The sequence below is a fragment of the Petaurus breviceps genome, unplaced genomic scaffold (assembly GCF_028583685.1).
Source record: "Petaurus breviceps papuanus isolate PSGF00001 unplaced genomic scaffold, PetGlider_PUasm1.0 689, whole genome shotgun sequence".
In the NCBI taxonomy this organism is placed as follows: domain Eukaryota; kingdom Metazoa; phylum Chordata; class Mammalia; order Diprotodontia; family Petauridae; genus Petaurus; species Petaurus breviceps.
Window position 1 is genome coordinate 7,103,524 of NW_027186458.1, and position 12,208 is coordinate 7,115,731.

Sequence of the window (12,208 nt, forward strand, 5' to 3'; positions counted from 1 at the left end):
TGTTTTTTGAGGGGTTGTGGGTCTTTTTGTGTTGTTGCGGGTGGGGGGGGTGGGGGTGGGGGGGGGGGGGGGGGGGGGGGGGGAGGCTTGGGCCGATGATGCAGTGGGCCTGAAAAGCGTGAGACCTCTGCAGCCACTGTGGTTTCAGATCTTGGTGGTAGCAGCAAGTATTCAAACAAGAACTTTGCTGCCCGAAGGAGAGAAGGGAATGGGAACAGCCGTTGAACGCGCGACAGGCAGTTCTGAGTGATAGGCGATCGTAGTTCCCAAGGTACAGGTGATAGCCTCCATGGCCCTCAGCCGACTGAAAGGGAGTTAGGTGATATCCCGAATCCAGAGTGGCGAAGAAGGTGTCGAGAGGCATCCAGTGCGGCAACTGGGCGGGTCCTGGAGAAGCCGACAGGAGTCCAAAGACCGCTCTTTTTGGTTTGTGAAGGGAGGGCTGCCTTGGAATGAGGTCGCTTGGCTCTTGAAAATCCTCTTGCAGGTCCCTAAATCTGCAGCAGGTCTCTAAGGTAAACAGCTTCGGGCGTGTTGGAACTACGGGGATAAAGGATGCTGGCAAGTGGGATCCTTTGGGATGAGGATTGGCTACAAGGCTTGGGGGGTAAGCCGGCGACTGGACCAGGCACAGCTCCGGGCTTCTGTCTCCCCTTCCGCCTCCAAGCGCCCTCCAGCCAACAGCTTTCCTAGGTCGCTCGGCTCTCCTGTTCTCCTTCGACCTCCCGGGGCTTCCCCCATCCCACACCGCAGCTGCAGCAGCTTCTCCCGCCCTTCCTCGCTTCCCCCACCCCACACTGATGCTCTTCTCCCACACCTGCGGTAGGCAAAAGGAAGAGGATCCGCGCTTGGGCATTCCGGGTCCAGGAGGGCGCTGGCGCAGTAGGGGTTCTGGCTCCGCATGCCCAACCCGCCTCCGGCCAGATCTATGGCTGCCCGCTCCCCCCAGCCCTCAGGGGCCGCAGGGGAAATAAGACGGCTCTGATCACTGATCCGATGAGGGGCTGAGGCGAGCCTTGAGGGGCTTCTCAAGCTGGGCACTACCAGCTTCAGAGACAGTGTCAGGCGGAGCTGGACTGGGTTGGGTGCACCTGTCAAACGGTAGCGCGGGCGAGCTCAGGGAGTTCAGAAACTTCCTATGGAGCAGAAGGGCAAAAGCTCTATTGATCTAGATCTTTTTGACCTTTGGGGTTTTAAGCAGGGGGTGTCCGAGAAGTTACCACAGTTACCACAACTGGTTTGTGGCAGCCAAGCGCTCACAGCCACGTCACCTCCAAGTCAGAATTCTCTCTCAGTGTGAAGATCCCGAAGCGCCAAGGAACTTCGGTGGCCCTAGGATATACAGACTGGCTGCCCCCATCCCTCCCCCTCTCCCCCAGCGGAGGCGGAGCAGAGTGAGTTTGCAGCGGGTCCCGAGAGCCGCAGCGAAGGGGGCCTTCTTCTTACCTGGAGTTCGGAGCATGGTCGTGGGGCACCGGGTGCTTAACCATTGGTAGATGACCGGCTTCTGGATCAGGGATTCGCATGTAGGAAAGCAGCTCCTTCGCTGCTATCTATTGAGAAGACGTTACATACAGACCTTTCTCGATCTTTTCCCCTTCTGTCGAATTTCAGCTTGTTACTGGGAAACAAAACCGTCTTTCCCCCCTCCCAGGTTGGAGAGCGGTGGGGGAGGACAAAACAAAACACAACCCGGGAAAGCCAAACTCCAACCTGCTTAAATGTGGACGGAGGACTGAGGGACACACCTGAGGAGGAAAGAAGGGGAACGTTCTCGGTGGGGTTTGGCAGTATGCGCTGGCATGGCTTATTGGACCGTCTGTAGTCTGTCTCTTGCACTCGGTGGAAAGGGGCAGCAGTGCTGGTGAACGTCGGAAGTCCCAAAGGGTTTGCAGGCTCTCTCTCATTCTTGTCCTCTCCTCAGGTAGCTTCCCTCCTTACCCACCCTACTCTGCGAAGCTTGAGGAAGAAAGGTAATGGGACCAGCACGAGGCCCTGGCAGTGATGCCTGCATCCCCTCTCCCCTCCCCCCCCCCCAACCTCAAAGACCTCTGCTCCCTAGTCTGGGGTAGGGCTTATTATAGTCGACGTCAGGCTCTAGTTTCCGCCTCCCCTGTCATAGTTTCTCCCTCCTCATCCCTCCCCGCTCCCCCAAGGATGTTGCAAAGAATCGCCCTGGGTTTTGCTTTGCATAGTACGCTTATTGCCACACGTCTCTCCCCACAGAACCAGGCGGTTCGGGGCACGGTGAGGTTGGTCTTGGCACACACACACTACACGTACACATACACGTACACATACACGTACACGTACACACACACATATACACTTATGTGTATATCTATATCTATCTCAGTGACACAACTCGGCGGTTCTCATCTCCATCCCACGTGTCGGAGAACCTTACCCCACGAGGCTGGGCACTGTGGGGCTTGTCGAGGGTTAGGGTTTCCTTGTGGTAGGGAACTGGCGGGTAGGGGCTTTGTCTGAGTCTAGTGGCTGGTCTGCTCTCTTGACTGCTTGCTTGCCTAGCACACAAGACGCACATCCTCTCCTCTCACTAACCTCGTGGATCAGCAGTCTTCCGAGTGGGGATTTTGTTGGGCTCCCTCCCACACGAGATAAGGACAGATAGCTACATTTAGGAAAGCTCAGAGACTGTGGTGATAACCTTCTTCCAACTCTTTCCTTTTCTCACACAACCTCTACTTCTTTCCTTCTAACAAGAGATAGGGCGGAGTACTTCCACTTCTGTGTCCGACAATCTCAACCAAATTCCTTTGGGACAGATTCCCTTTTACACTTTTCTTTAAAAAAATTTTTTTTTAATTCTTTCTGCAGATTTCAATCGGGATGCCCACTGGTCTCGAGGGCATTCTCCTCAGAGTGTTCTTCAGTGATGGCTTCCCTTCTCCACCTTCCTCCCTCCCTTTAAAAAAAATCATTTCTATTTTATGAAAAGAAAAAAAATAGTTAAATTCTTTCGGTAGATCTTCACCAGTGTGTAACGGAATGTCCACTGGTCTTGTGCCATTCTCCCTAGAGTGTCTACTGATCTCAGTGGCAGGATTAAGATGATCTCATAAGAAGAAGGGGAGATTGGGAAAGAGAGGGTGTGGTGGGAGGAGGTGAGGAGAAGAGTGAGGAAAGTAACCTCACAATAGAGGCTGGAAAGGAGGAGATTCTTACAGTGGAGGGGAACAGAAAATGCTTCAACCTTACTCTGACCTGAACTGGTTCAAAGACCAAGAATATATATATATATATATATATATATATATATATATATACATACACACATACATAATACATATATGTGTGTATACATTATATATCTACTATATCTACATTCTCTATATATACATATATAGTTAGTATGCATGTGCCAACATATAAAAGAAAAGGATGAATAAAAGAATATAGGATAGAGGGAAATACACAGCGATCACAATTGTGAATGGGATAAACTCTTCCCCACCAGCCAAAGGAAAAGACAGAGTTCAAATAAGGGGTGGAGCAGAGTCTGATGCTGATTCAGCTAAAGATCGGAATGGCAGTCCTGCTCTCTCTCAGAGCAAAAGCCAAAGCCGACCTAATTAAAAGAGGTCATCAGGGAAAGAAATTTTGCTCAACTTGAATTAATATCAAGGCTGAATATCTAGGCACTAAAAGGCATCGCATCTAAACTCTTGAAGGAAAAGTGATATGAGTTAGGGGAGGAATGGACAGTAAGAGTATTGCAGTGGGAAGCTCATTTTACCATATAAATACATACTCATAAAACCATAAAATAAACAATAAAGAAATTAAAGAGATGAACAGAATTTTAGTAAAGTTAGCTATGAGAGACCTCTGAGAGGCTGAGAAGAGAGCATCTCTTTTTCCTCAGCTGATCATGGCACCTTCATAAAAACCGAGCCTGTGTTAGGGCATATAATCATCACAAACATGCAGAAAAGAAGAAATACTAAATACATCCTTTTCAGACCATAATGCAATAAAATTGTATTCCATAAAGGGCCTTGGCAGCATAGATGAAAAGTGAATTGGAAAGTAAATAATCAAACCCTAAAGAATGAGTGGGTCAAGGAGCAAATCTGAGACCCAATCATTTCATTTTTTTTTTTGGAGGGGGGAAAGTAGGGCAGTTAGAGCTAAGTGACTTGCCTAAGGTCACACAGCTAGTTTGTGTTGTGTCTGAGGCTGGATTTGAGCTCAGGTCCTCCTGACTCCAAGGCCAGCACTCTATTCACTGTGCCACCTAGCTGCCCCCCTATCATTTAATTGAAGAGAATGACTATGGTGAGACAGCATACTAAAATTGGTAGGGATGCAGCCCAAGAAGTACTTAGGGGAAAACTTATACCTCACTCTAAAAGCTTACATCAATACAAGAGAGAAAGAGCAGATCAAAACGAATTGTTTTGCATGACTTCATATATATAAATGGGTATTTTATTTCTTGCTTTCTGTGAGTGGGGGAGGGGCTAGCAAGAGGGAAAGAATTTGGAACTGAAAATAAAAATAAAATAAAACCTCCCCCCCCCTTCCTGGAATATCCCTCCTAATATTTTTTTTTCTCTAATACACACCTCACTACCCTTTTCCCCACATAGCTCTCTCTGTTTCTCTATGTTTAAATTAAATATATTTAATTTCTGATTTCTTTTTAACTGAAGTGCAATTGGATCTCACTTCTGTGAGCTGAGCCGCTTTCAAAAGAAGGGGGAAAATCTTTCTAATGGAACACTTTTTCTTTCATTCAGATGAACTTTACCTCAGTGTCCATTTCCATTCATTTCATCCCTGTTTCAAACCCCACCTCTGCTGTTTTTTTTTTTTTTTTAGTAAAATATATCTTGTGTTAGGGGACCAGAAGCACTGCTTTCCTTCCATCTCCCCTTCCTGGGAAGGCTTAGGGAGGCTAAAGAGCCCTCAGCTTCTCATGCCTAAGAGAGGCCTAAGGGATCCCACCCCCTAAAACTTCACATTAGAATTTGACCCAGACAATACCTTTAAGGATTTTGAAGCTTTAGCCCCTTGAGATAAAGGACTCTAGTGGTAACATGGTCTACCTTGACTTTTTTTTTTTTTTAACTTTCACTTTAATTTTTTAAAATCTGGCTTTGGGGGACCAAAAGCAGCTCTTTCTGTCAGTTCAGCCTTGCCAGAAATGCTTTGGGGGTGGGGTGAAGACCCAGAACTCATCGTCCAGCCAGACCCTTTCCTCCTGTGCTCATGCCTCCTGGGCACTGGGAGCTGACTGAATCTCAGACCCCTTGCCCTACCCCTGAACTCAAAGCTGGGCTCCTCTCCTCAGATTTGGACCCAGGCCGCCCTTGCCAGGATTCCCAAGCTTTACCAGCCTGATAAATAGGCTTCCCATAGTAACATGGGCTCCCTTGGGCCAGATTTTCTTTTTTTAATGTAAATTTCTTTCTTTCCTTTTTTTTTTTTTCTTTTAAGGTTATAAACATCTCATGTTCTGGGACCAGATGCAATTCTTTCCTTTCATTCCTCCTTCCCAGAAAAGCCAAGGGGGTTTCAGAGCCTGCAGCTGGTCTGCCAGCCAAATCCTTCACTTCATGCCTCCCGGGTCCTAGCACCTGAAGCAGCTTGGGCTTGCCCTTTGGACTGGGAACCCCAAAGTATGTCAGAAGATTCCTGAGTTTTCACCCCCCACCTACATAGATCACCAACAAAAACACTGACTCAGAGCCTTTTTGTTCTTTCTTTCCTTTTCTAAACATTAACAATCTAAAGCCCCTTTCCATCCATTTCTCCCAGACAGCCCTGGGCTGCAGATCCATCTTGACCCTTACTACTGGACCCTTTTGTACAGTACTCAGTTTCCTCAGAGAATGTCACTTTTCTGACTTCATTCAGCTTTGGACCCCTGGAGCATCTCAAAGGATCCACTAGCTTCATTACCCTTTTCCCAAGTCCTGAAGGCCTGCCTGACATCCATCCATCCATCCATCCATCCATCCATCCATCCATCCATCCATCCATCCATCCATCCATCCAGCCAGCCAGCCAGCCATCCATCCAGCCAGCCAGCCAGCCAGCCAGCCATGGTTTATTTGGCCCTCAGGCTTCTGTTAAAGCAAATACCTGGGTTCTAGAAAATTGGTACTCAGGAAATGATGCCATCACAGCAAGCAGTCAAACAAAGCATTCACGAACTACGGCAAAGAAACAAAGGTTTGTCTCCATGTAAGAAACTCATGGAGAAGAATGTGCTGGGGAGAGAATAAGCTCAAAGTTGACATTCATGTGGCAAACTCAACCCCTAAAGATGAACATGGTTGAAAATAGGTGATGATGATACCTGCCTGCCGTTTTGCTTCCATCCATGCATCCACAAAAACTTTTCTCTGTCACTCAAATCCCCTTAAACTCAGTTGGGTTTGGAAGAGGGAAATTCTGAGAGCAGGTAACAAACATCAGTCATCCTATTCAGGATCATGTCATTTTTTTTTTTTTTTTTTGCTTTTGGAGGGCATTTGGGACTAAGTGACTTGCCCAAGGTCACATGGCTAGCTTTTGTGTTAAGTGGCTGAGGCCGGATCCGAATCCAGGTCCTCCTGACTCCAGGGCCGGTGCTCTATTCACTGCGCCACCCAGCCACCCCAGCCTAGTCATTTTCTAGAAGGCATCCTTTCCAATTTATTATGTCCACACTACTCGTGTGCGGTGGTGTCTCTATCAGCCTTCAGGTCAACCGTGTTGAACGGAGGGAAATGTGAAAGAACAAGTGAAAAATCTTTCTGAGTGGGGGTGGAGGTGGGAAGGGAGAAAGAGAAGAGAAATAAAAGGTTCATTGAAATAATTAAAGCCTTCAATGAAACCAAGTGGTCTGGGTTCGCTGGTCTACCCTATCTGCGACTGAATGGAGAATGAGAGCATGGACCCTGAAAAGCCTGCTGTCCCTGTACCTAGCCTGAGAGAACAGAAATGATGGAATGGGTGAACAGTGAACCGGGAAGGGCTGGGAGGAGGAAGAGGGGGAGAAAAAGTGGGCGCAGCACGCAGCAGCGGCAGTGCCAGCGAAGGCGCTGAGCTCACTGAGTTGGGCGGGGTTTCGAGCCGAGGAGCAGGGCTGCAAGTTTGCTTTAGGCTGTAGGCGTAGCTCCGAAGGGATGAGAGGTGGGGCCCCGGGTCCTCTTCCTCAGAAGGTGGGACCGGCTCAAGCCAAGGCATCTTGGAATACCCTGGCACCTGAGATGGGGGATGGGGAGAGGGGTCCGCAGAAATGGAACTCTATGTGGTCCCGTGGTTTGGTTGGCAGCTGTTGAGCGGGGCTCAGAGGGGTTAGTGTTCACTGGGGACTCCGAATATCCCGATGCAGGCTAGCCACCTCCCGAACCAGAGATCCCGTCTGGACTTCAGACGTGATGGAGAGGCCGGGGGGGTGAAAACCAGAGTCCCACAAGTGCATCCCCTTCCTCCCCTCTGAGAGCAGGAACAGCTTCATCTCTGCATTCCTGATTCTTCCAAGGGCCCCAGGGCCCAGTGCAAGCAGCAGGTTGATTCTCTCAGGGTGAGGTAAGGCACTCCAAGTTTAAAGCAGAAGAGAAGCCATCCATCCAGTAAATCTCTCACTCACTCGCTCGCTCGCTCGCTCGCTTTCGAGTGAGTCAGGGAGCTGGCCTGTGCTGGGTGGAAGGAGATAGACGGGTATCAAGGCAGAGGAATTGATTTCTGAATCCATGCCCAGCCCCTCTGGGAAGAAGTTCTTCCACAACCTCAGATAATGTAATCCCTTCAAACCTTTCCTCGAGGCTAGGAGAGTTTCCAAGCCCCTTCCCCACCCAGTCCTGCGCCCCAGAAGCTGCATCCAAAGTCCATAAGGATGAAAACGAAATGAACTGACTGGTGGAGTCAGTCACCTCAGGGACTTTAGTTCAGAGAGAAACAGACAGATACAATAAGGACAAGCTTTTCTTTTCTTTTTTTTTAAACAGAAATCGTGAAAGAAAGGTGGGGGTGGGGCAGAAGACAGCAAAATTGGAGGATGAGAAAAGTCAAAAAGAATTCCTCCATTCATGAATCCTTTTATGTTTTGGGTATAGAGCCTCAAGTGAATCAAAAGTCACACAAATGATTTTTACTTAAACATTCCTTTCTATTAGTGTTTCCCTTTCTCAAAAACAGCTTAAAATTTATCCTGATGTAAAAAGTCAGTCATTAGACTTTCATGAAGTCATAGCTGGAAACCTCTAAATGGATAGGTATCTATCAACCCTTAAAGCAAAAATAAAAAGTTTTATACTATAAAGCCCTAGTTACCATAAAAAAAAACCCCTAATTAATACCTCCCTCTAGTCAAAAAGCATTTGCAATGGGGGAGGAGATTCAGTTTTCTAAGTGAAGCAATGCCACAGACAGACCCAGTTAGACTGGCTTTATTATAATAACTCCTATAAACTCAATCAATAATCTTACAATTGTCATAGGTGATAGCTAGATAATTTTAGATGAAACCTTCCCTATACTATAGGCAAGTACCTCAGAATATTAAGTTTTCAATCACTTTCTTTTCCTTTAACAGTTCAATTCATAATGGAACATCCAGATTAGGGGGGAAAAAACAACCAAACAACTGTGCTCCTAAAACAAAACCCATTTCTAGTCAGAGTACCTCCATTCAGCATTATAGAATTTATACTATGCCACCAACAGAACTGAAACAAACATGTCAAAACATCTTATGAGATAAAGTAATGAAGAATTTTTTCCATCGTTATAAATCAAATCAAATCCTCTTTAAAACTGAAAGTATGCCATAATAATCTCCAAAGTTAAAGAGAATCTATGTTTCTGTCTATGTGGTATTGTTACAGAATCTCATAATATTGACGTGTACTTAATTTTACATATGCTTAATGAAGAAATACAGATAAAGTTTTTTTATTTTTTTTTACCAGTTTGAATTTCATACCCCTTACCATCAGGTTAGCTTAAAGTATGCTGGGCTAAAATATTACAAGATTCTAGTTGGAGGACTGGGTTTTGGACCAGGCAAAAAAAGCCCTAAGGAGTTTGATCTGATGTTGGCAGGGAATACTACATTTTCCACGGGCAGAAATCATGGAGTTTTCAAAGAAGGAGTTCATTAAGTAATTCTCAATTTGAAGAATACAAGGAAACATTTAGGGTCCTATGTAATAGTCACTGGTCATAATAACCAACATTTTTACCATAACCAGTATTTATATAGTGTTGGGTTTATAATATAGGCTTCCTACAGATCATCCCCAAAGGTGGGTGGACACAACTAACCAGATGCTTGTCTAACCTTACTTGGAGGAGACTAAAGCCAAAGCTGAAAAATCATTATAAGAACAGTGATACAATGGTTAGAGACAACTTTTTTTTTTTTAGGATTAAGGATCCTGAATAAATATCTTTTCCTTTGTAATTTCTAGGTCTCAACTAAAATTAAATGATTGCACTTTAAACTGAGCATGGGGCTAGATCTTGACATCTTAAAAACATTAATTCCTTGTTTGGTTGTCCATCTGCCACAAACCAAGCACTCAGCATTTCACAGATGAGGAAATTTCATAGTTTCTTACTATGCCAAATTCACAGAAAACCATTGTTGCTATCTTCTACATTTCTTATGAATTAAAAAAAAACATAATTACAACAATCTTTTAACAATTAAATCCATAACCCAAAAGAATTGAAAAAGAGTTCACTTTTCTAAAAAAAAAAAAACTATAACAATTACTGTTAGGCATTGTCCTTATATACATTACAAATTTAAAAAAACTGAGGTAACCGCTTAAAACCACACAGCTGAAAAATTTTCCTGATTCATATAGTAGAATAATTCATATAGTATAATAAATTCTAGGAAGGAAACTTCACTTAAAATGAGATCAAGATAAATTCAATTACCCCTGGATCCATTTTCCAAATGGTATCATCTGGAATCACAATTTATAATTTCAATTATCTAGTATTATATTTTACAAAAGAGCTATTTATTCCAAGCATTTCATATTATGGGATTCCCTATTTCCATCCAAAGATTTTTCAAGTGATAGTTATCTACCCCAATTAGCACACTTAGGAACTCTTTTCATATCAGATTTCTCCTAATCCTCTATAGCTTTGTCTAATGACTTTCAAATCAAGCTATACAATTTTAATTCTTAATCTTTTTATTTAAAATAAACTCCAATTACCTCTCATTCTCTCAATGTGCTGAAGCTTCTGAAGCTGGCCCAGGGACACCCAGAGCAATTGTCCAGGGACATGATAGTCCACTTGCTGTGTGCAGGGCATGTCCCCCATTGTCCCCAAACCTTATCTACCTTCCATATTTTCCCTCAAGCCTTTGTTTCTCTTTCCAAATCTTCCAAACCCATTACTAAGACTTCCTTTACATTTCAACTATATCCCAGACTGTATTCATTCTACTTAACATATATATATATATATATATATATATATATATATATATACTTTAGCACATACTGTCATTAATCTTCCCAAAGTGTATAATTAATTTCAACCCAGGTGGTTCTTTTCCTCAATTTACCTACCATGATTATAACCTGTTGCTTAGTGTTCTGGATAGATCACAGGGCTCCAAAGCTCTCTTTCTCCCCTAAATGAGATAGAAATATGTACTGCCTATTCTAACTCCTAATATATAAGAAGTTTGTGAGACAATTTTTTTTTAATCCATTGATTTTTTTTTTTGAAGTAATTACAAAACCTTTCAAGAGGCCTGTTGAAGCCCAGGATCGGGGTTCTGTGTTCTTCCAAGCCTGTTAACAGTTAACTTGTTTTCCAGATCAAACCACACTTCCTCTCTTTTCTGTTTATTTACTTTTCATTTTTCAGAATCTAGAGAGAGTAATTCATAAGTCAAGTGATTTGCATTTTCATTTTTTTACCAAAATTCATATGCAAACAGCTTGCACAATGGTAATATATACATTTTAAACAGAAATTGCTGAAATTCCAAAGTGATTTCATTTAAAGCTACTATAGAAAAACCTTGATCAAATCTGTCTTAAAGGATGAAATCTTTTTTTTTTTTTTGCCCAGATGTCAGATGGACATCTTCTTGTCAGATGGACAAGAAGAGCTCACCAGATTTAAATTGAACATAAACCACAAACGTTAGTTTGGGGATCCAATCAAACCTGGAGTAATTATTCACTTATACAATTGGTGAAGGGAACAGCCGCACAGAAAAGCTGGGCCTGGGATTTGGGGGATGATAGTTCTCCAAGACCTGCCCCTCCTTTCCTTCGTCCTGTCTCAATAGACATACTCCACCCAGCAGGGTATGAGCCAGAGAGACGTTTTATGAAGGAAATAGCCAGCCTTACTTATAGTTCGGCACTTCGCATAGCCTATTGTAAAAATAATTGATATTCTCGCCTCCTCTGCGACTGTTTCTGGAAACTTCCTTACTTCTTTCTCTAGGTGGAGGGATCAGAAGATAACAAAGGTTTGTAGCATCTAATAAAAATTACAGTAGCCTGGCTAGACAAAAGGAAAACGTTTTGGTAAATCTTTCAGTTTAATTTAAATTTAGCCGAGGGACCAAGTGGCTTAGGATAGGTGGGAGGCTGTCAATTAATCTCCATGAAGACTGCCCCCACCCCACAGAGCTGGGATGAAGGGAGGCAGGGCCGAGCTGGGCCTAGACTGTTTCCGGCTCTGCTCTGGGTCTCTGATCGGTCTGTGCCCCAGGGAGCCCCCGAGGATCCTCGGGCAGATTCAACCCCGCCTCCTCCCTCTCCTCCTTGGCCCCCCAATCCCAAGGCGGCCAGGCGCTCCCACTGCCCGGGCATCGCTTCTCCAAGGCCAAGGGCTGCCTCGATTGCCCTGTGTTGGAAGAGGCAGGAGACCGGCCCAATAACGGGAACCTCCCTCTGCTGCTTGGAGACGAATGGCGGGAGTCCCAGAGGCCGGGACGTCCGGAACAGTTTACATCTTAAAGTAACATTGATGCAGCGCGTGCAGCCCTCACAAGCCCAGGACAAGACGAAAAGGCCACACCAAAGCCCGGGAAGGCTGGGGAAGAGGGCGGCTATCTAGACATCTAAGACAGTCCCTGCCCTCAAGGAGCTCTTATTCTAATTGGGAGAGATAATACGCCCAGCGGCGTGGCTTTGGGGTTTCCAAGCTGTAATGCGAATGTAAATTTTAAAGATCTTCCCTGCCCCTAGGCTAA

General features: G+C 44.9%; 1 protein-coding gene across 3 annotated transcripts in view; it reads left to right on the forward strand.

Moving 5' to 3' along the window:
- FUT10 (fucosyltransferase 10) overlaps nt 1–12,208 on the forward strand; it is a 217,208-nt gene that overhangs the window by 82,077 nt on the left and 122,923 nt on the right. Inside the window, exon 7 of one of the 3 annotated variants that reach the window (XM_069104924.1) lies at nt 5,467–6,850. The exons of the other annotated variants lie outside the window; for them this stretch is intronic. Within the exon in view, the coding sequence (XP_068961025.1) occupies nt 5,467–5,610 (144 nt within the window). The 3' untranslated portion in view covers nt 5,611–6,850. Of the gene's footprint in view, nt 1–5,466; nt 6,851–12,208 lie in introns of those variants that run through there. 3 annotated transcript variants of the gene reach the window in all.